This window comes from Ostrea edulis, chromosome 1 (genome assembly GCF_947568905.1).
Source record: "Ostrea edulis chromosome 1, xbOstEdul1.1, whole genome shotgun sequence".
Classification (NCBI taxonomy): domain Eukaryota; kingdom Metazoa; phylum Mollusca; class Bivalvia; order Ostreida; family Ostreidae; genus Ostrea; species Ostrea edulis.
This window is the reverse complement of record NC_079164.1, coordinates 51234570-51258777: the sequence shown is the minus strand read 5'-3', so window position 1 is coordinate 51258777 and position 24208 is coordinate 51234570. Positions and strand designations below refer to the sequence as shown.

Genomic DNA, 24208 nt, shown 5'->3' with positions numbered 1-24208 from the left:
CCCTAAATCAAATGTGATATAAATGAATTAAAACACCTCATTTATTAGGTTTTAAACACAGTTTAATGTTAATTGTAAAATGTTTGTGTTACTTTTGACATGAGCTTCGCAAACACTCCTTTGTGTGACGCATTGTAAGCTGCTCGGTTGCTCTGGAAACAGAAAGACGCTGTTCTGTCACAGTTGCACAGCGCTTTTTCACAAGGACTTTCGTCGTCTGTAAATACAAAAATATATCGCTGTAAATTAAGGTAGCTCCACCCCCATGTGATGTCATAGGATTTTTCAACATAATCTTGTGCATGATAGCAATATATATTTTAGAGGAATTCTATTCATTGGGTATGAACAATAATTTGGTAAAACTATTTGATACTGAAAAAGTTTATATTTTCAATAAATATTTTTGAATGCTGTCGAGGGCAACAGCTGCTATTCTGGTATTTTTCCATATTGTATGTCTATTATTCAATGAATTTATATATATATATATATATATATATATATATATATATATATATATATATATATATATATATATACATATATATATATATAAAGTAGCAGGTTTGTTTTGAAGCTGTTGAAATCAAAATTTTGTTATATTAACTAGTTTATAAGTATTTTTATTATGCTGTATTATGAAAATGTGCGATTTTCTTATGTTTACTTGTATTTCTGTTTATGTATGTCTGACAGATTTTCTACTTTGAACCATCAATATTGATCAGTAATATGAGGGTGGAGTTACCTTTAAGTAAAAAAAAAATAAATCTTCGCAAGAATCAGTACTTCGTACGGGCGAATTACTTCTTTGTTCAGGCGAATTAGTATTTTATTCAGACGAATGAACCTTCGTATGTAAGAATCAATACTTCGTTCGGGCGAATTAGTTTCCGTTTCAATTAACTTTACTAATTGCAAAATCATACCCACTCAATTGTTTGAACGTTTATGATTTCATTTGGACGAATTGGTTTGTCAGAATGAAGAACCTTTGTTTTTATTCAATGTTGTTTCTTTTTACAAAACTTCTTCGTTTGAATATTTAAAGAACCGTTTTGTCCGAAGAAAGACAAATGTACAAGTAGATACAGTTACCATATAAAGCATGGTCCGAAAAAAAAAAAGCTCAATTCGTCCGAACGAAGACCTGTTTTGTCTGAACTAAGAACGACTGCATATTTTTCTTCTTTTTGATAAAGATTTGGCCCTTGAATACCACGGTATAGCAATTGAAGCAAAGTGTTCAAAACATTTTTACAATAAAACAGAACATGGACTTTTCACTAAAATTCGCAAGTGATTATACCAGACAATATTGCAAAAGGAAAGCAGAGGAGGCTATAAGTTCATTGTCACAGGCACCCGACGTTTTAAATATCTATAATTAAAAAAAATTGCCTTCAGAAGCAACTCTGTCAATGTCTTGCCTCTCTCGCATCGTTATGGTGAACTGAAAATAAAGCCCATTTATCGGCTATAATCAACCGTCAAACATCGTCTACTGTTTCTCAGGAAGTTGACATAAGGCGGGATAGCCCTTTTTTCATTGGTCGATAAAATTAAAAATAGTAAATATCATAATTAACAGTAAATATGTTAGATAGCGAGGTAATGGGTCTTGAACACTATTCTATTCGTATATACTTTTATTTTTTTCAACGTTAAACATGATAACTTCACTTATTCATGCATCCGTTGTTATCAAAATTAATTGAAAGTAAATGGCATGCGTAATAAGAAAAGTTCACAATACCGAATTAACAACCACACACGCGTACACGTGGGCATACTCTCAAACGTTCACAGTGACATTTATACAGCCAAATGTCTGTGAATTTTCAGTGTTGTCACAATGGGTGACAAAACGTGGTGGATTGGAGTCGAAGCAAAAAAAAGGGGATGGGTGGGGTCATGGGGATTTCCAATGTTGTTCTGGCATAGCGTTAGATTTACTAAACTTCCCGTGCCAACCTATCCCAAAACCACACAATTGTGCCCAAATTTTAATGTTTACAGGGCTGCACACTACCCTGCATTCAGAGCCACCCCATTTTCCTACACACAAGCGTCAGAGGGTACATCAGGATGGACATTCTCATTTGCATTTTTCGCATTTGAGAAGCTGTAGACGATGTTTAACGGTTGATTATAGCCGATAAATGGACTTTATTTTCAGTTCACGATGCGAGAGGGAAGACCTTGACAGAGTTGCTCCTAAACGGTAGGGGTCTTATTATCATAATATATCGAGCTTTATGCCGAAAATCGCAAGCGTTGCAGCTGGTAAAAAAAAAAAGATGGCGGCGTGATATACTTTGTGAATAGCTTGTTTATAGGAAGACAATGTTTTTATTATAGATATTCAAAACGTCCAGTGCCTGTGGTTCATTGTGTAGAACATCATTGCTCCTTTTAGGAGCTTCTTATTTTATAGAGTATTTGCATGAGTATAGAAAATGTGCATGTGGCAAGGATTTCGATTTTCTTCAATTTTGATACTGATCCTAACGTATGAGTTTTATCTCATTCTATGTTTACCTCTTTTCTAATACAATTTGTCAAAATGTTGGATCTATCCACTACACTTTGTCTCACTGGACGACATGCTGCACTGTTTACCGTCTATGCGCATGCGTCTGAAGACCAAAAGGAAGAGATTCTATAATTTTTGCATAGGCCATCAAAGAGTATTAATTTTTATGTTAAAACGATAATTTTTAATTAAGATAAGTGTTGTTTTCGCAAAGTTCATACATTCAACTACGCAACAAAATTTGAGAAGCGCTGGGAGAAATTGTCATTTCATGATTTTTGCACAAAATGAGCTGTAGTGTCTCTTTAAAAAAATTACAAGTTGTTGAACTTTGTCCATTTTGAGGAAATATTATATTAGATAAAGGACATGGTTTGTCCTTATAACTCCTCTCACAGTTTAGAAACTGTGGGAGGCATATTGGTTCACTTTATTAAATGAGTCACTCAGGTGTAGGTCACCTGAGTGACTCATTTGCTATTGGTTTGTGTTGGTCGTATGTTAACAATTATTTTTTTTAACTTCTTCTTGATAATTACCGAACCATTCTAATTCAATTCAAATTGGTATGAAGCATCTTTGGAGCAAGGGGTACATAGATTTTAAATTTAAGAGACCCTGCACTCCGGCAATCTCTCACCAGAGGGCGTATTACGCTGCGCTACAACACCTCTGTCAACGTCTAAATGCCAAGATTCTTGGCAAAACTCACATTTACATAATGAATCATGAATAAATCAATTATCAGTTTTATTTTTAAGCTTTAAAACTTACAAAATAATTTATATGTGAAAATTTAAAAAAGATATATTTGTTTCACCGTATTTTACAAGGGATTATATCTCGGCGGAATATTGCATTACTAAAGTCAACAAATATGGAGGACGCGGAAAAATTAAAAATAATCGCCGACAAATATCAACAGGGTTTGGTTCTCAAAGAAAAACAAATTGCAGCTTTGACCCACATAGAGAAACATAAAAGGTGATCTGCTTGTAAACCTTCCTGTGGGGTATGGTAAAAGCATCATTAGTGGAGCGTAGCGGGAACGATAACTCTGGGTAGAGATTGGTGACAAAGGTCACGTGTCTCTGATTTCTGGACTACTTTTTTAGACATTGACAGAGGTATTAGTGGAGCGTAGCGGGAACGATAACTCTGGGTAGAGATTGGCACTCCGGGGGCCTTTGGGACGGGGTAAAATCTGCCAAAACTTAGCTAATTTTCAAAAATCTTCTTCTCTACAACCGCACGTGTAAGAAAAATGAAATGCATAGTCATGACCTGTAGAGAGGAAGGCCTCTACCAAATTGTAAATTTCATGATCCCCGGGGTAAAGGTTCTGCTTGGGGGTTTACGCCGCGTTTGCAAAATTTCAGCCAATACGGTGGGACCAAACTTAGTATAAAGTGTTTATGTGTAAAACATTTAGATAACATCTTTAATGCTATTGATACTAAATTGAAACTAAATAGACATTTTGAGGGAGCAGGTAACCGTTTACCAAAATTGTGAATTTCATAATCTCAGGGGTAAGAGTTTTGGTACCACGGAGAGGCCAAAATGATCATAGTGATTATTATCTTTATCCTTCAATTTTGGTGATATTGTATAAAAACTAAATGCATATTTAGAAAAAGCAGATAGAGATGTACCAAAATTGTGAATTTCGCAACTCCATGGTTCTGACTCTAGGTTGGGTCCAAAAGAGTCACAGAGTGTTAATATAACATATATCATGTAACGTCTTTCATCAGTATGGGCACTTCCCTATCAGAATAAAATCGTACTCAAGAAGGAACTAAACCAATGAGGAGTGTATTTTCAACTACAGACTCAGTAGAACAAGAAGGGTTGTTGTAATTTGTAAAACAAGCTTTTGGAATACTCGCCAACAGATGGAAATGTCTTTTAAGTCCCTTGCACCAAGAACCAAAGACGATTTCCTTTATTGTGCTAGCATGTTGCTGTTTTCATAAGTTGACTAGATAGTGAATTCCAATTCATTTTTATCAGGAGGACATGAATATATAGACATTATGCTAACCTTACAGATCTGAAACAATATTGTTGGATGCAATCGAGCAACTAAATCAGCTAAAAGAGAGAGGCTATACCTGAAGTCACAATTTAACCATAGGGGCGGTTCAATGGCAAAATGATATAATGACTATGTGTATGATTAAAGATTTTTTCATGTCTGTATTGATGTTACCTATGAGACTGTCTATTTTCTGTGTTGTAATAATCTTTTGTGCCATTTTGATTTTGACTAGGTTATCATCATATAACCTCTTTAATAGTCAGCTCGTGCATGCCTTTCTCGTACTATCTCTCAATTCAATCGCACAGTACTCGTACTGCATTCGGCATCAATTGCACTTTTTCGTATGATACCGGTATATGATGGAAAATCGTTAACATTGCTATTGATTTGAAGAACACTTGCAGTAATTCCTAGGACATTCGAGGTACATGTAACTCGTAGGACATTCGAATACAACGAAGTTCCGTGATAGTCACACGAATGTCGAAGATTTACAACGAATATGTGCACGAGTGCAGTTCTAGTGTTGTGCGATGAAATATTTACAAATCGTACTTTGGCCACGATTGTTTTGAACATGCCACAAAATGATCACCGCGTTTGGCGATACAGAGATTAGGAAGATATCCTACGATACAGAGATTAGGAAGATATCCTACGACTACCTCCAGATGAACCCCGGATTGCTGCGATTTTTGAATCCGTGGGTAATCGTAGCTCTAAATTGTGACAATGTGACAGGGTCTTAATGCCTGGTTCCCATTGTCGTGCGATCCGTAACGAACGCCACGATTGACCATTCGTAACAGATCGCGGAAGTTTTCTGGAATTTCAGGTTTTGATACGAGGTGATGCGAGTTAAGGATGTATGTTACACCAAAGAAATTTGATGGATGAAAAGTGGAAGATATGTACAACAATATTTTGAAATTGAAAACCTTCAAAATTATTTTATTTAGTCAAAAAATGCATTTTTAGTAGAAAGCAATCTGAAATTTTTTAAAAACCTCTGCTGGACTCTAACATGCGATCTACAGTTCAGCAGACGGTGTGCTAACCTACTGGGCTACTCGACTAGGCAGTAGAATTTGAAATGAATAGACAAATATTACTGATATTTGTATTTTCATCCATGTTTAAAAGGAAGTCAGCCATTATGACGATGTCGAGTATCTCCTTAATACGTTCTCATGCGAATTGTTGCGCTTTGATACGGAGAGGTCACGATAGATAAATTTCAGGTGACACGATCTGAGCACCGTTCAGATAACGATCACATATGTTCTGATAAGATTGTCCCGATCTAGTTCACGATTGGACCTCGATCTCATACGATCATCAATATCCGGGTTCCCGTTTTGGGACGATCTTGTACATGCAGATACGTTCGTATACGTACGATGCGTTAATCACGAACCGATGCGCTATGTTGCGATAGGATACGATTGTGATTGCGATGTCTTTCACGATCAGGATCGAAGATGAACACTGTTTGAGGTACGGGTATATATCAATGAAAATTAATCAATATTTTCCACGTTGTATACACATATATATACAGCCCCATTGACCATTTACTTCATTTTTTTAACATCTAGAAAGTGAACAATAAAACCCTGAAAATGGCGAAAGTTGAGGCTGATGACAACGTGGTATTTGCAGCACTACTGTATGCTTATATTATAACCATAGTGACAGATCGTGGGACATCGCAACAAAGATTTACCGAGAACATAACGATTTGGGAGCACGATAAAATGCGATATGTTGCGCTTGTTACGATCTGATGCGATTATAACGACTGGAATTTGATCGTGTTGATCGTTGAAAAAATTTTGACAGTCAAAACATTTTCTACGATCAATGCGATTGTGACTGACGCCAAGATTTGGGAAGATTTGATACGATCACCACGATTATTCCACGATTAAGACCACAATTTCAATCGTGCCGCGAATCGTGAAAGTGGGAACGTAGCATAAGAGTCAAAATAGACAAGTATATAAAGAAAAAACGTAAACAGACAATCAGTTGTAAACGAGTTCAGGAAGAGCAGACAGGTTGAAATTTTTCTTAATAAGATTTGACAATGATTTTAACATTTCTACATTGTTTGTATTCATTAGCTTATCAAACTTGAGTAATCCCATTCATATATTATTACAAGGAGCGGCACTTACAACATTCGATTGTCCGATTGCTGATTCCAGAGTTGTATTTCATAATGTACACACTCTCACACAGAGGGTTAGCGATAATCCCGTCATAGCAGTTATCATGATGGAAACAGCATCTATATGAAATAAATCAACATCGCAGTGTCACCTTTAAAAGTCTCTGACTAAGTGCACTTTGGCTTATACAGTGTATCTGTACTACCATTTGAAAAAAGAAGGTATTCGCACCTGCCAATAATTTACTCATCCAAATCTCTTCTGATAATAGTGATTTTCAAATATTTGAGATTAGTTAAATGTACAAAAGCAGGGGATATTGTTTAAAACAAATTGGTAACATCTAGCGTGCATACAGGCATTATGCGATATTATTGAAGTAATTCATGAGGTGATATACAAAAAGGAAGGAGAACGTCTCCACATACAATCAAAAGTGTACACCATCAGCAGTCACTTCTTGTTGAAGGGCGATGTTTCACTTTTTCTAACCTGATGTGATGATGACATTGCTATAATATGACCTTTAGGACATCTAAAGCACATTCTTGATATAAAAAAACTTAACGTCTGTGAATGTCTATATTTACCACAAGCTGAGAAATACCTGAATAGGTTGTTTGTATTCTGGGGGTATGAAACAATGAAAATATTTGTATAAGTATTCATGTAATCAGTGAATAGAAGCATGGGGCTACCCGGTAATTTGTATTATCAACCCATGCATCCATTGTTTTTGTATTCTTCATAATACAATACAACCTAGACATTTATTTCTTAAATGTGTATTTATATGTATGCCCCCCCCCCCCTCAATATCTAAAGAGTCCTTCGCTTGACAGTTACCAAACTTGGTACAGTGGTTGCCCCTATAGTAGATGACTCCTATTGCTTTTCAGGTCAAGGGTCAAACTGGACATAGACAATGTCCGCTCAATATCTTGAGAACGCTTTGCTTGACTGACATTGAACTCCTACACTGGTTCTGTCTAAGGAGTAGAGTAAATGGCCCCCTATCGATTTTGAGATCACAAGGACATAATGTACAGTGGTTGCCCTATAGTAGATGACACCTTTTGCTTTTCAGGTCAACAGTCAAACTGGATATAATAAAATATTATCCGCTCAATATCTTGAGAATCATTTGCTTGACAGACATGAAAATTAGTACACTGACTTCTCATAAGAAATAGATGACCCCTTTTGATTTTGAGGGCAAGGGTCAAACTTGATATCGTAAGATGTTGTCTGCTCCCTTTGCATGAAAGACATCAAACTTGGTTGACTGGTTCTAGATAAGGAGTAGGTTACTCCTATTGACCTAAGATAATGTCCGCTCATCACACAATCACAAAACAATTCATATAAAATACTTGAGACCTTGAATCACTTTTTCAATGTTGAAATCATACTTCATAAGAGGTGTTTAAACGAGCCATTAATTAAAAATTTAGTGTAATGAGCTACCTTAAGAAGAAATTTCAAGTCCAGTTATCCCGTAGGGATCCGGTTTAGAATAAGTCCCCAGTACCCCTTGCTTGTCGTAAGAGGCGACTAAATGGGGCGGTCCTTCGGATGAGACCTCAAAAACCGAGGCCCTGTGTCACAGTAGGTGTGGCACGATAAAGATCCCTCCCTGCTCAAAGACCGTAAACGACAAGCACAGGCCTAAATTTTGAAACCCTTCACCAGCAATGGTAACGTCTCCATGTGAGTGAAAAAATCGCGAGTGGGACGTTAAACAATACACAATCGATCAATCAATCAAGTCCAGTAAGATAAATAAACTATCATATTTATGTTAACCATTGCTCTTTTCATACCTTTGCCTTACCATCGTACCATTGGCAGCAATTGGATTCCATATAAAGATATATCTTGATTAGTTATAAACTGTGAAATAGCTGTGCATCAATTCACAAAACTCTTAAAGATTTACAATTGGATTCCATATGTACCTTCAATTAACTTGAAATTGTTCAGACAATTAATTGAATGTGTTGTATCAACTTGTCTGTTGACAGCGATTAACTATTACAGCTGAATCTTACTCATCAATTGCGTCCACCACACTTCCGTTTCCTCCCAGACCGCACCAGTTTCCATATTCACTAAAGTCAAATGGATCCCGACCAGTGGTCATGTAGATCATCCTACTGAACTGGTTCAAGTCTCGCTTCCGTCGTCCAGCACCTGTAGAAGATTATAATATGAATCAGTGGGTTAAGACATTTTTAAAACGTGGATAAATTAGTGTTCTGTGGTAATGATACATGTACATGTAGTTAAGCTTCCTGAAACATAAAAAATGTTTAAAGAGACACCATAGATTCACAGGGGCTAAGCCCGTTTTGGGCCCGAACTTTTGTGATACCATAGATATAGAATAAATATAAATCTACATTTATGTTATCACAGAGTTCGGACCCAAAACGGGCTTAGCGCCTGTGCATAGATTGAAGAGAAATATTTATTCGTGGTTCGAATTTCCTCCATTGTTTACATATAGGTTACAGTGCAATATCCTTGACCCAGGCGCCTATGACCTGATTTCGAGCGTTTGACGATGGAACTGTCACTACCTGTTTTAATGACTTAGGTCTGTTGCGGCCGGGATTCGAACCCCGAACTTCCACATGCGGGGCGAACTCTACCTCTAGACCACCGCGACGGTCTTTCAATGTTGAAAATATATGAGGGTATGAACCGCAACGCTCTACACCGGCATACTTTTCATAGAGTAGTACTAGTATGCCGGCATGAAGTGTCGCAGTTCATACCCTCATGTATTTTCAAAAATTAAATCTATTTCTTAAATATTTTCTCCTGAGGACACCAGGGGATGTCATTATGTTTACACCAGCACACCACATTAGACCCGCGCCTTATTAGTATTTCAGTAGTAGCTGGCATATTTTGGAGTTATAAATAATGAGCATATGAATACAGATAAAAATAGTATGTCTATGTTGACGGCTGGGAAATTCGACAGAAATGAAATTAGAATGTAAATACATGTACTTCGATGTTGAAGATATATAAGGGTATGAACTGCGACGCTCTACACCGGCATACTTTTCAGAGTTCAGTCCTTTAATGTTTATTCTATTGATTAAACAGTAAGGTATAAGGTTTAGTGAATGGATTCTGACATAAACTATTATAATTTAGTTGAGTTTCATACATAAAACCAAGGTCAATGCGTATGATACAAATCGAAACTTTTGTAGTGAATTGCATGGGCTATATGAGGTTTCTCAGAATAAGGTTGGCGACACACCATTCTAGCAGAATCCCAGATGAGTCAGAAATCTCGAGTTTAAGGCTGAAATTTGAGTCAAGGTTTAGAAGGTTGGAGGCCGAGGCCTGACGTTGGAGAATTCCATTTGTAGATCGGGCCAATGTTGGTCAATGAATCCATAATGAAACAACTATTATGCCTTTAACACACTTAAAGCTAAGTTCGAGCTTGTATAAATGTAGAAAGATACATAACACTATAGTTAAGTTGAACTAATGTCATTCATTGAAAATAAATGACGGGGGGATAAAGGCACCAAATAATTAATTTGAACAAGGTGAACATAAACTAATGACTAGAAAAGGTTAAGTAAGAATTACATAAAACATTACAAGCTATCTAGATAGATGGAATAAAATAATATATAGTTGTTCTTTACATTGTCGCAAACCGTGAGCAAATCGTACAATCATCTCTGAGGGAGCGAGAACTCCGTGGCTTGAGACGATGTCACTTTTAGTTCATTTGATATAAAGTGCACGCTCTCCAATGTAGAGACGCAATCTTTCTTTCACTTCTATTAAAAAGGTTCTTTAAAAATATATTTTTAAAGATGACGTATTTTTGAAATCCATATGAACAATATTAGGCTACAAATATGAAAGCTGAATAGAAAATGAATACTTACCTGCAGTGGATACAATCAATGTCAAGAGGACGATCAAAATTCGCCTACGTTTCATCTCATATCATATTCTGTCAATAAAAAAGGGAACTTAGTTCATAATATCCATTCCGGCTTCTGGGTAAACTTTTGATCACTCAAAATCTCACGAGAGCCAAATAGGCGAGAATTTAGATTACTTTTCCTTTGTAATGAAGTTGTTTTACATCCTTTCGAGAATATTTCACTCATGTAGAGATGTTACCAGGGTTAGGTGAAGTGCCACAAATTTTGACCTATACATGCATGATGATGCGTGTGGCCGTAGCAGTAAAAGTTTTTTTTGTGCTGGTTCTTTGTCGTGACAACGCTTACAGTGACAAGGAACCTCCGTTTTAAGGTCATATTCGAAAGACTCGTGACTTTCACATCTTATGCTTGCCGAATGAATATGAAAAGCCAACGAGGTCAAAATTATATCCCTGTACCTGTGTATTTGTATCATTCGTTCAATGTAAATGTTATATATTGGTTTATACGTGTAAAATCGTCTTCCTATAAACAGAATATTATATTGCTGATAGGAAGACGATTTGTTTTATTATAGATATCTAAAACGTCGAGCGCCTGTGAGAAATGCGTGGAAATTTTAAGTTGTCATTGTGTAAATTGTTCTTTGATAACTTGTTTTGAGGTATAGCACAGGGACTAAGCCCGTTTGGGTCCGAACTCTGTGATACCATGAATACATAATATATTTATGGTATCATAGAGTTCGGGCCCAAACGAGCTTAGCCTCTATTTACTTTAAACACATTTTATTGAGAAACTCAACAGGATTGGGCAACAGGCAGAGCCTATGTAGGCCCTCTCCCAAATACAAAGGTCAAGTACAAAGGTATGATTGATAAAAAGGATTTTTTGAAGATTTAACAATATTGTAATGAGGTTTACATGAAAATAGTTAATAAGAGTTTTGTTGAATTTTGCTATGAATTTATTTTTATAGATCAACATGTTCTACACATACACACATACTTATATAACCCTCCACCTACAGTCACACACATACATATATACATATAATAAAGATCAATACTAAAATAGATCAATCCAGCCCGTTAGAAGAAAAAAGAAAATAAATCATTTGTAAAAAAAAAAAAAAAAAAAAAAAAAAAAAAAAAAACAACAAAAAACTAAAAAAAATAAATAAAAGAAAGCGCAAAAATTAACTTGTCAACAGCGCTTAGAAGATTAAATGTAGTTATGAACATAAGAAATAATTTTGCAATTCAAGTTATATGAATACTCAGAACTATCATATAGAATATAGTTCAATTGAAAAGGAACACTAATGTCATGAAATTGCTGCAGAAGAATATCTCTTTGATGATTATATTTTGAACATTCAAGGAAATAATGCACATTTCCTTCAAATTCATAGCCACAATGCAAACAGCGTGGATCATCAGTCAAATAATTTTTCAATAAATGAGCATTCAAATTACTAGCTTTATTCCGTAACTGACAGAGAATAACATTTTCTCGTCTATTGCCAAAACTAAAGTGCTTTTTAATTTTTGGAATTTCCATCATTTTGAGTTTAGCCCCTATGAGGTATAGGTAAATCCATCATTTGCTCTGAAATTGGTTCGCAACCAATGTTCCCACCACTTAAAAAGTGCTGCATCTCCTCAAAATGAAGAGTTCTTGTATGATTTCCCAAATAGGTTTAAATCTTATATTGCAGTAATATTATTGTACTTTTATTTGTATATTGGCCTGGTTAACTCGTTTGTTTGATCACATAACTACATGTAGTAATGCAAGGGTCCTGGGTTCGATTTCCGATTGATCCAATGATCGTTCTCCTTTTCTTTGCTACAATAACTTAGTAATGTCCATGAATACAACCTTTTATAATATAATAATGAGTTTGATTTACATTCTTATTTCCTACAACCAGTAACTATATGCTAACTCTAAATCAGACTTAGTGATATGCCTGAAGTTCTTTTTTTTCCCCATAGAAACAAGATAGGATACAAATGAATTGTATCCGATTTGTCACGAAATATTTTATATCATTGAAAAACGTCGCTTAGAACCTTAAAGCAGACAAGAACGTGAATTACCGAATTGAGATTTTCATTTATTTTTTTTAATGAGAGAGGCGTTTTCAATTTCTGCTTCATATTTTATTGAATTTGCATGATACTTTAAAGAGCCAACCATGTGTATCTTCCGGGGAAGCTACATTACTTACTCATCCCTCTTTCGATTTATGTAAAACACTGTATCTTATTATACCGGTAGAAGGCCCATCTTTAAAGCTTCAAAAAGCATGAAATGATTACATGAATCGAATGAGAGATGAGATAGACACACACACAAACAAGAGATGTTTGTAAAACACATATGCCCCCCATGGTGCAAAATTGAAAAGGGTTATACACACACCTCATTTAATTGATAGTATTATCATCAATTCAAAATATTGAGCAAACAATATCTTCCTATGTCAAGAGTGAATTGACCATGTGACCTAAAATTCAATAGGGGTCATCTACTCCTTATGCTGTACCAGTGTACCAAGTTTGGTATGTGTCAATCAAGCAAATAATTCTTAAAATATAGGAGACAATATATTACTATGTCCAGTTCAACTATTGACTTTTGACCTCAAAATCAATATGGGTCATCCTCTCCTGAAGATGTACCAATGTACTAAGTTTGATGTCTGTCAAGTAAAAGGGTTATCAAGATATTGAGTGGACAGCATATTACTATGTCCAGTTTGACGCTTGACCTTTGACCATGTGACCTCAAAATCAATAGGAGTCATCTTCTCCTGAATATACACCAGTGTACTATTTAAAGTTTGATGTCTGTCAAGCAAAGGGTTCTGAAGATATTGAGCAGACAGTATATTCCTATGTCCAGGTTGACCCTTGACCTTTAAACATGTGACCTCAAAATCAATAGGGATCATCCTCTCTTGAAGATGTACCAGTGTACCAAGTTTGATGTCTGTCAAGCAAAGGGTTCTCAAGATATTGAATGGACAGTATATTTCTATGTCCAGTTTGACCCTTGACCTTTGCTCATGTGACCTCAAAATCATTAGGGGTCATCTGTTCCTGAAGACGTATCAGTGTACCAAATTTTATGTCTGTCAAGAAGAGGGTTCTCAAGATACTGAGCAGACAGTATATTCCGATGTCTGTCAAGAAGAGGGTTCTCAAGATACTGAGCAGACAGTATATTCCCACGTCTAGTTTGACCCTTGACCTTTGACCATGTGACCTCAAAATCAATAAGAGTCATTTTCTCCTGCAGATCTACCAGTGTACTAAGTTTGATGTCTGTCAAGAAAAGGGTTCTCAAGATATTGAGCAGACATTATATTCCTATGTCCAGTTTGACCCTTGATCTCTGACCATGTTACCTCAAAATCAATAGGGGTCATCTTCTCCTGAAGACGTACTAGTGTACCAAGTTTGATGTCTGTCAAGCAAAGGGTTCTCAAGATATTGAACGGATAGTATATTCCTATGTCCAGTTTGACCCTTGACCTTTGACCATGTGACCTCAAAATCAATAGGGGTCAACTTCTCCTAAAGACGTACCAGTGTAACAAGTTTGATGTCTGTCAAGAAAAGGGTTCTCAATATATTGAACAGACAATATATTCCTATGTCTAGTGTGACCCTTGACCTTTGACCATGTGACCTCAAAATCAATAGGGGTCATCTTCTCCTAAAGACGTACCAGTGTAACAAGTTTGATGTCTGTCAAGAAAAGGGTTCTCAATATATTGAACGGACAGTATATTCCTATGTCCAGTTTGACCCTTGACCTTTGACCATGTGACCTCAAAATCAATAGGGGTCATTTTCTTCTGAAGATGTACTGGTGTACCAAGTTTGATGTCTGTCAAGCAAAGGGTTCTCTAGACATTGAATGGTCAGTATATTCCTATGCCCAGTTTGACCCTTGACCTTTGACCATATGACCTCAAAATCAATAGGGGTCATCTACTCCTTAGGATGTACCAGTGTGCCAAGTTTTATGTCTTTCAAGCAAAGGGTTCTCGAGATATTGAGCGGACATTATATTCCTATGTCCAGAGTAGATTGAACCTTGACCTTTGACCTTTTGACCTGAAAAACAATAGGGGTCATCTTCCACTCATAACCAACTCACATATGAAATATCATTATCATCAAGTGAATGGTTCTTAAGATATTGAGCGGACAACATGTGGTCTACAGACCGACCGACAGACCGACAGTTGCAAAACAATATGCCCCCTCTTTTTCAAAGGGGGGCATAAAGGGGGGTGGGTGGGGGTAATATCACATCCTTCTTTACTTTATATATGCATAAATTATAAATACAGTATTTGTATATATTTTCATGCTGCCCCTTGAGAGCCCTTGATTAGAAAAATGAAATACGTTCTATATTCTATCCATACTTCAGGTGCCTGTGGATAGAGTAGGTGCAGAACTTTGAAATTTTAACAAGCGATAGAATACAACTTCCTCTTACGATTCATTCCAATGTGTTATGATGTCCTTCCTTAGGGGTCAAGCGCAAGGGGTGGAAATTTGTCATTTTTGCCATTGCGCATTTTTTCGTCAAGGCTGTGGAAAGTTTTGGTGTGCAAAAACAAATAAATACATAAAATCAAAAATAAAAATTTAAAAAACCCCTGACCAAACAAGCCGGTATAGGGTCAGAATATGTTAATTTGAGTGTTTTTAGCTGAATAACAAAAACCTTGACCATCCCAAGAAATCCCGTTCGGTCTGAATAACGTGTAAACTCTTTGGCTTCAATAGAAAGTTACATTACATTCTGACTAATAGTAGTCGTCGCTCATCTCTTAATTGCGGTCAACGATTTTTAATAACTGTTATTTCGGTTGAAATTTCTTGTCATGAATAAAAAGAAAGAAATTTTTAAATGAAAATTGTTTGACTTACCTTTATCTTTAATTATATAGCAATCCTGTTATATCCTTGTGTATATAACCCTTAGAATACGCGGCTAGATAAGTGTGAATACATCCTCAGGGTATGTTGATCACAACTTAATGTCATGTTGGTTACATGGCGGAAGTTCCTGTAAAATGAATGGTCTACATAATATTGCTGGTTGGTCCTCACACATCGACAACATGTAATGTATGTAAATCGGATCTTAAACATATTGGAGCATCAAGGAGACTATAAGATATACTTCGAGGTAACTCCATACTCGCATTATCATCTGATAAAAGTTTAAAATGTGTATATATTTCAATTTATCAGAGTTAAAACTAATAAATTATAAACAAAACTTATAGGTCATCACACTTAAAAGATGCGCGAGATACAAAAACAAAATCATATATCGACGTCAGAAAATTGCAATTTTTCTTCAACAGTATCGTTAAAATTTTACAAAAACTGGTTACAATGATATAATAGTATTCATGATAATTTTATGAAACTGATTCTTTACAAAACTATTTAAAATTTTTGTAAAAAATAAGGAAAATCTATCGCATAATGAACTTGATAAAGGATTCAATGAAAACAGAGTTATTGCCCTTGGATTCAATATCTTGAAACATATTATTGATTATCTATATATAACTTAGACTTTTGAAATATTTGATGTTTAACAAGATTTTTTACAATAAGAATTCAAAAAGACTTCAACAAAATTTATGGTAATATCATGCATAAATCTAAATAAATCATTGATTTTGTAATATCTTACGACACCACAGGCGGGTGGAATTACTTTAAGTCTTGAACATCTTCTAAAAATATACAAGACATTTATTTTATGTATTCTTGAATACGGCTGCAGTGGCGGAACTTTATTTCTATTATGCTACGGCTCAGAAATTATACAGCCGATCGTTTACCTATACATCTACGAATTAGGTCACTTCGTTACGTCACGACATTTTCCGAAACGGACTAGATCTTCATGTTTTTGCTCACGAAAAAGGTATTCAGTTTGATGTTGACGGAATATATATCAACTGCTTTGAATATACAGTATAAGAAAATTACACGCACGTGGTTCAAGAGGGTTAGCTTGTCTCTGGATCGCCATGTTTGTTTACATGTGTATCGATCTGCGAATGCAGACGATTTATTTATATTACATTATAAGTTTTGTAACAAATACTGATTAATTTTCATGGTTATAAAATTGAATTATCAGTTTGTTGTACTAGCAAAACACGAAGTGCAAGTGAGATATGTACATCAATTTTCTCATAATCAGTTGTTACATATGAAGGTATATCGGCATTCCTTTGATCTTTGCAATTAACCGTGGTAGAAATCTTCCGAATCACTATGCATCCGATACAGTCACATCGAGTTAGCTTGGGTTGAGTAAACTTGGGTAAAATTAACTGGAAATCTGTATGGAGCGCCAAATTAATATACACTTAAATAATTGAAGATATCTTCAATTATTTGAAGATATCATCAATTCATTTGATGCGTGCAACAATTCAATTAAAGATCTCTTCAAAAAATTAATGATATCTTCAATTCTGAATTATTTCGAGCTTTAATTGAATTGATGATAGCATTAATTCTTCAGCTGAATTGATGCGCGCTTTAATTGAATTAATGATCTCTTCAAATGAATTAATTATATCAACAATTGAATTGATGCGCGCTACAATTCAATTGAAGAGAGCAATAATTGATATAATGCGCGCATTAAATCAATTGATGAGAGCAATAATTGAATTGATGCGCGCATTACTTAATTTGATGAGAGCAATGATTGATTTAATGCGCGCATTAATTCAATTATTGCTCTCTTCAATTGAATTAATGATATCTTTATTTCATTTAAAGAGAGCAATAATTCTTTTAGAGAGAGCAACTATATAATTAAAGATATCTTCAATTCAACATATCCACAATTGAATTGATGATCTCTTTATTGAATTGTTGCTCTCTTTAAAAGAAATGCATCGTCGGAAACCCACGGTTGATTACGTTTCGTTCCTCTCTCCATCACCCGTGGGTCCATTCATTCCTACTCGCTCGTTCTCATGAATAAATATTCAAAAATACCGTCCAATCAAAGTAATCGTTATAGTAACGGAACTCTTTTGTTTTTAAAGGTAGCATCAACTTAACTTTGCTATCACACCGAAACTGGGCTGAAAGCGTCTTGTTGATTAGACAAATTCACCCAGGGTATACGATGAGCGCCCAATCAAATTGCCTCATTAATTATTCATGAGAACGAGCGAGTAGGAATGAATGGACCCACGGGTGACGGAGAGAGGAACGAAGCGTAATCAACCGTGGGTTTCCGACGATGAAAGAAATGATGCGCGCATTAATTCCTCATACAAAAGCATTGTAAATAATTAAAGATATCTTCAATTGAATTAAAGAGATCATCAAATTATTTATAACGAGCTCTAAATTAATTATTGCGAGCAATATTTCTACGAAATTTATGCTCTCATCAATTGAATTGAAGAGAGCAATAATTGAATTAATGCGAGCATCAAATCTATTATTGCTCTCATTAATTCAATTGATCAATGCGCGCATCAATTGAATTGAAGAGAGCAATAATCAATTATTGTTCTCATTAATTCAATTGATGAGAGCAATAATTGAATTGAAGTGCGCATTAATTCATTTGATGAGAGCAATAATGATTTAATGCGCGCATTAATTCAATTAAAGAGATCAATAATTGAATTGATGATATCTTCAAATAATTGAAGATATCTTCAATTATTTGAGTTTATGTTAATTTGGCGCTCCATAGATCTGTAGCATGTAACCGTATGTAGGCCTATACATGTACATTGCAACTGATACTCAGATAAAAAAATAGGACAATTTAATTTTCACGATTTCAAAAATTACGTTTAGACTACATAAAATGCATTAGCTAGGTTTGCCCTTAGTACTGGAAAATCCTACAGGTATTTAAATGGCAAATAAGCAATAAGAGTATAGATATGGATGAAAGTCAGTTCTACGTCACGGGTGCTGCCCACAGGTGCTTGTGGACAGGACTTCCGGTACCTCCTTCTTGAATTTTTAAATGTTCAATTCCTTGGGTATTTCGGACGTATTTTTGATAAAATATTTAACTTCAGAGTTTATCTATTTTAATGGAATTCACAAATCTCGCATAGAAACCGTTTTTAAAAATGTCATATCACCGATCATAATATATGAACACATATCTTCCAAACTATTTTTCTCGCGTACTTCCACCTTAAACGCCATCCCTTCATAAATATGCATTAGAAAAGCATCGTTTTCCCCTTACATTGAGTATAATTTGCCAAAATTGTCAGATTAATTGTATTATTTTTCATAGTTTATCATACTGACAAAATTTTGGTCTGGTTTTTAACATTAAAAAATACTGTTTAATACGGTACATATATCTTTAAAGCTGTATGGTCCAAATTACAACATTTTTTTCCCCGTCTTGTAAAATCGCACGTATGTAATTATGAGGCTGTATGACATATCATACATTATTCCACCTGTTTAACCAAAATTATTTGACCGTGTTTGAGCGAAGTAAACAATGTTGGCATTAGTATCTAGATCCATAACAGGACAAAAACTATCCCGAAATATTAGCACCTAACGTGTGAGGACAGAGGCGAGAGCTCAATCAAAGTATTCTAACTTTAGACATTTTTGATCTGCCTATTTATTGAATGCGGGAAACGCTATGCAACTGATGTAAACAGTGCATTGTGACGTCATATTCAGCGTCGGTGTTTAACAAATACCTTTGATAGGGAGACGTTGCATTGTACAATCGCGTTTTAAATCGAGGAGTGATTATATGATTAAAAAAATAAGATTTACTATAGGATTAAACATTCTTTTTGAAGAATTTATCGATGTGTAAACTCCAGACATTTTACTCGCAAACTGAATAAAAGTGTTTGATTCTTATAATTCCAATTGATTCACTTTATTAACAATTGCAAGAATTTGAATAGTTTCCCCGCATTATGTTATTTGTTTTCAGGCGTGTATGAATACATCGCGTTTTCGGATTTATTGATGTATAAACTCTAGCCTTAGTACGTAAGTCCTCGAGTTCGCGCTTCATACTTCACCGCGTAACGTAGTGCAGTAGGCTGTGACGTCATAGCTATATAAACTCTTGTTCAGCTTTATTTTTGTCCAATCAAAACAATTGTATTAAATAACATTGGAATTATATGCTTTTACGGATTCCATCTAACATCTCAGAATGACGTTAACTTGGGTACACGAGATTCAAAATGGAGAAATACATGTCCACGCGCTAGTATTCGAATCGACGCCATTGGGACCAAATTTTTCAAGTTCCATAGGTATAGTTTAATTTTTCATTAGTTTTCTATACTTTCCTTTTAAATATGTATATACGTATTACCTATAGGGAGAGCTCCGCTCTCACGGCCCTTCGTATGCGTCATCTGGAACACCTCCGGCCTTTCACCGAAAACACCCTGTTTGGGGTGAAAGGCCCGAGGTTTTCCGGATGATTTATAGATGTACCACACTATATTTACTTTCTAAATAATATTCTCACTGTTTTCTTTTACGTGCAGATGTTTTGAAACATGTAATTATGGGAAAGTTAATAACTTTATAAAGTAATTAATCTGCTTTAAAGTAATTATGTACAAAAATAATACATGAACATCGGGTCATACAGCTTTAACTCAATTTTTAGTTTTCATAGATCACTGCTAACGTGTTGCAATAATCTCTCTCCTTTTTTTCTTTGCCAAAACTTTGTGAGGGAACCTATGCATCCATACGCAAGAACAATCGTTTATCAAAATCGTCCCTTTAAGAATAGGATGGGGTTTGGGACCGATACTGTATGGGGATGTCTTAACGTTCAAAGGAATATATGAATATAAATATACAAGAGGACGGATCTCGTTGGACAAAAGTTAGTTTTAAAGTTTAACTGACATTGAACTTCAAGTTAATGCTATAAAAATGTTCAAGTTAATGGCAAGTTAACTGTCAGTTAAAGTTAACTAACTTCCTCTCGGGTTTATAGGATAATTATCTACCTCATCATCATGGCGTAGCTCAATTTTAAATTTAGTCTCGCTTTGCCCATACTCTCGATTTGCCCATACTCTCGCTTTCGAGACTTTGCACGAGCGAGAGTCTGATACGATTGCTATTTAATTTTTGTGATTTCAAATCGAGGCTTACCGAAGAAAATGGAGGAACAGAAGTTTGGAGAAGCTGTGAACGTATGTTTACAAAGGCGAAACTTGAATTTTCAACTGAAAACTCTTCAGCTGTCGATACTAAAAGACATCGTTGTATACAACAAAGACGTACTGGCCGTATTACCAACAGGATACGGGAAGACAATTGTTTATTCTCTCATACCAACTCTTGTCGACGAATTCCAAGACGTTTCATGCACAGTGGTCACTGTTGTTTCGCTGATGGAGGATCAGGTTGTCAACACTGAGGAGAGTGGGATACGTGCAAAGTCTTGAGAGCGAGAGTCTGGGGAAAGTGCGACTATTTTGCGCTCGGGGTAATATGAAATTTCATTGGTTTTCGTCATTGATTATGACATCAGAAAGAAAGATTAAAAGGGTAATGTCTCGTTTAGTGCATTGTTGCAAACCACGGTTTAGAGTACACACACGCTCCCTTAATGATGATGGAGAGAATCGATTAGAAGCACCCGTGGATAACCGACGATGCGTTTAGTCAAGTTTTTGATAAGAAATTGCTATTAGTACATTATAGGTTTTATCTGCGCATGACAAAGGCGTGCTTGCACTCATGGAATTCGGTAAATATCAAAATCATAAAAAAGCCAGGAAAACGTCAGGTATTTCAGACTAACCTCTTGGTAGAACCTGGGTCATGATACACTATGATGTAGAGAATTGGTCGTTTAAAATATTTTAATTCTTCTATTTAAATTGAGCAAAATTGGAAAAAAAGGTCAGACCACGATACCAAGTAAAAAATTAGTTGTTCAAAATGCACATAATTTACCTTTAATCATTCGCTCCCTCATCTCTAGATCCGCCCATGCAGTTGAAAATAACGTTATTTGTACTCGGTGTAACGTGAGATTTTATAGGCTATTACGTCAGCGTTACTAAGCATTACGTATTCGGCAAACTTCGGCAGAGTCCAAACTCCCCGTCGCAATCGTAACTACTCAGCAAATTACCGGTTACGGAAAAGGACGAGCGCGTGATCCGATTGTCTCCGTCGATGCCTCATTACGTCATCTATGTTTGTGAGCAAACGACAATCTAATTAAATCAGGTCAAGATATAGGACTCACGGAGGGTGTGACCGGTCGACAGGGGATGCTTGCTCCTCCTAGGCACCTGGTATATCCAGGGGTCCATGTTTGCCCAACTCTCTATTTTGTATTTTTTATAGGAGTTATGAGATTGATCACTGCTCGTTATCTTCACCTTTCATTTGGAAGCAAAACCCCAGTAAAGTTGAACTTGTAAAGAATACTATCAATCAGAGTCGCACAAAACTCGAATGTGAAAATTACGCAAGCGTTCTCCCTAGAAATTCGAATACAATAAATGACATGTAATTACAGTTCCATGATAACTGTTAAAAGAGTTTCTTTATTCATCTTGAAAATATTTACACACAAATATATATATAAGAATTGTTTGTCGATATACTGTGAGCCATGAATAAAAGTATCATTGTTTGTATACTATAGTAATTTTGAGTAAACTTGACTTGGATATGACTTCTGTAAAGTTGATCCTACTTACACTGCTCTTTTCTAAAACAGATAAATCTTACCACCGGTGTAAAAAACGAATATTCAGTAAAGTGTTGCCGGTGTGTGACAAAATGTATGATATTAAAAGTACCTGTTTAAATCGTGATAATATGATTTTCTGATTGAAGAATGATTCTAATTTAGGATTTTACACGTACAAAGATAGTTATTTAGTATTTTTCTCTACAAGAGAAGCGGAGCGGATCGTAAATCCTTGGCTAGCGAAGATGCAGTTGCAGTTGAAGTACCACAAATTTAGGCCTATGCTGAGCGCTTGCAGTGAGAGTTCTTTATCGTGCCAGCTCCTTTCGCAACACAACTCCGTTTTCAAGGTCATGTCCGAAAGACCCATGATTCTCACCTTTAATGCCGAGTGTTTGGAAAAGGAGCAATCACTACTTATTTTAGCGTCTTAGGTTTGACGTGGCCATGGCACGAGTGGGGCTTGAACTCGCGACCTCCCGATTACGAAGCGAACGCTCTACCACTGAGCTTTAAGAATATAACTGCGCAATGTCAGATATTGGTTATACTTGCTAGAGATAACAGCTAATACCTACTGATTTCATGTTGAAAAGGTAATAGTCAGTAATTGAACACTGTAGGTGTAGCTGATTGATGAATTGTATATTGTTTAACATCCCACTAATATTCAAAAGACATCACCATTGCCGGTGAAGGGCTGCAAAATTTATTCCTATGCTCAGTGTTTATGGCGTTCAGGGGCGGATCCAGAAATTGTGGTTACGGGGGGCGCCACTTTATGAGGCAGGGGGTCTGGGGGCCGCCTTGAGGCCCCCAGTGGGTCCAGGGCGAAGCCCTGGTGGGGGCCCAGGGGCCGAAGCCCCCGGAAGCTCCTGGATTTTACAGGTTTTATAGAGCTTGAAATATATCTCCTATTTAGTCATTTGTACTATTTTCTATCATTTTTTATAAGGTGAAATTAATAAAAATGACGCAAATTTTAAGGGTTTTTAGAAAAAATTAAGTTCTCCCAATACAGTATTTCAAGAAAACAAAAGATTTTGATATTTATTTCTCCGGGAGTGGATGAAATTATTGCTTCTTTTATCGGTTAGTACATTTTTCTAAACAAGATACCACGATTTACCTTAAATTTGAAAATTTTAAGGAGGGGGGGGGGCGCCGGCTGCGCCCCCCTAAATCCGCCACTGGCCTTTGAGTCAAACAAGTTTGGGCAGGAACGAATCTTTATCGTGCCACACCTGCTGTGACACGGGCCTCGGTTTTTGCAGTCTCATCTGAAGGACCGCCCCATTTAGTCGCCTCTTCCTACAAGCAAGGGGTACTGAGGATCTATTCTAACCCGGATTCCCACGGGACACATGGTATAGTCTACTCTACATTTTTGCCTCATGTTTGCTAAAGATTAAGGAGGTAAAGATATATGTAGATTACTGGTTGAAAATGCCAATAGTTAAGGTCACAAATTGAATTTAATAATGTTACCGATACCATATATAGAGATTACCTTTGTTTTTCTCCTCATAATTGTAAACATCGTTGCTAGCCACGGTTACTGAGTTCGGTAGTACCTACCCTACCTCAAATGACATAGTTTTTCTCCGCAATCAACTACTGTGGTCGGTTTTACTCCAGTGGTGAAACTTTTAAGTAAAATCAATGGGTTTGCTTTCCGTTCACGAATCTTTTGGTTTTGGTAGCCATTCAGATCCAGAGAGAGGCTCTATAT

General features: G+C 36.0%; 1 protein-coding gene across 5 annotated transcripts; it reads right to left on the bottom strand.

Annotated features, from left to right (window-relative positions):
• Window positions 1-40: 40 nt before the first annotated feature.
• Window positions 41-24208, bottom strand: LOC125650868 (acidic phospholipase A2 Cc1-PLA2-like). Of its 5 annotated transcripts, none has more exons than XM_056153450.1 (7): window positions 23987-24183; window positions 23606-23877; window positions 15657-15795; window positions 10690-10757; window positions 8812-8953; window positions 6767-6879; window positions 41-217 (listed from the first exon to the last, which is right to left on the bottom strand). In XM_056153450.1, the coding sequence occupies exons 4-7, from the start codon at window positions 10742-10744 to the stop codon at window positions 69-71; spliced, it is 459 nt and encodes a 152-aa protein (XP_056009425.1). In that variant the 5' UTR covers window positions 10745-10757; window positions 15657-15795; window positions 23606-23877; window positions 23987-24183; the 3' UTR covers window positions 41-68. The 5 variants fall into 5 exon arrangements, with proteins under 5 accessions (XP_056009425.1, XP_056009419.1, XP_048735402.1 ...); XM_056153444.1 differs by lacking the exon at window positions 23987-24183 and adding an exon at window positions 15220-15314 and having other exon boundaries at window positions 23606-23744; XM_048879445.2 differs by lacking the exon at window positions 23606-23877 and having other exon boundaries at window positions 24060-24208.

Coding starts and splice junctions, on each gene's coding strand:
- LOC125650868 (XM_048879445.2), bottom strand. CDS start 10,744: ATGAAACGTAGGCGAATTTTGATCGTCCTCTTGACATTGATTGTATCC. Junction 8,954..10,689: donor ATTGATTGTATCCACTGCAG/GTAAGTATTCAT, acceptor AATCTTCTACAG/GTGCTGGACGACGGAAGCGA. Junction 6,880..8,811: donor GTGGTGGACGCAATTGATGA/GTAAGATTCAGC, acceptor TATTTCATATAG/ATGCTGTTTCCATCATGATA.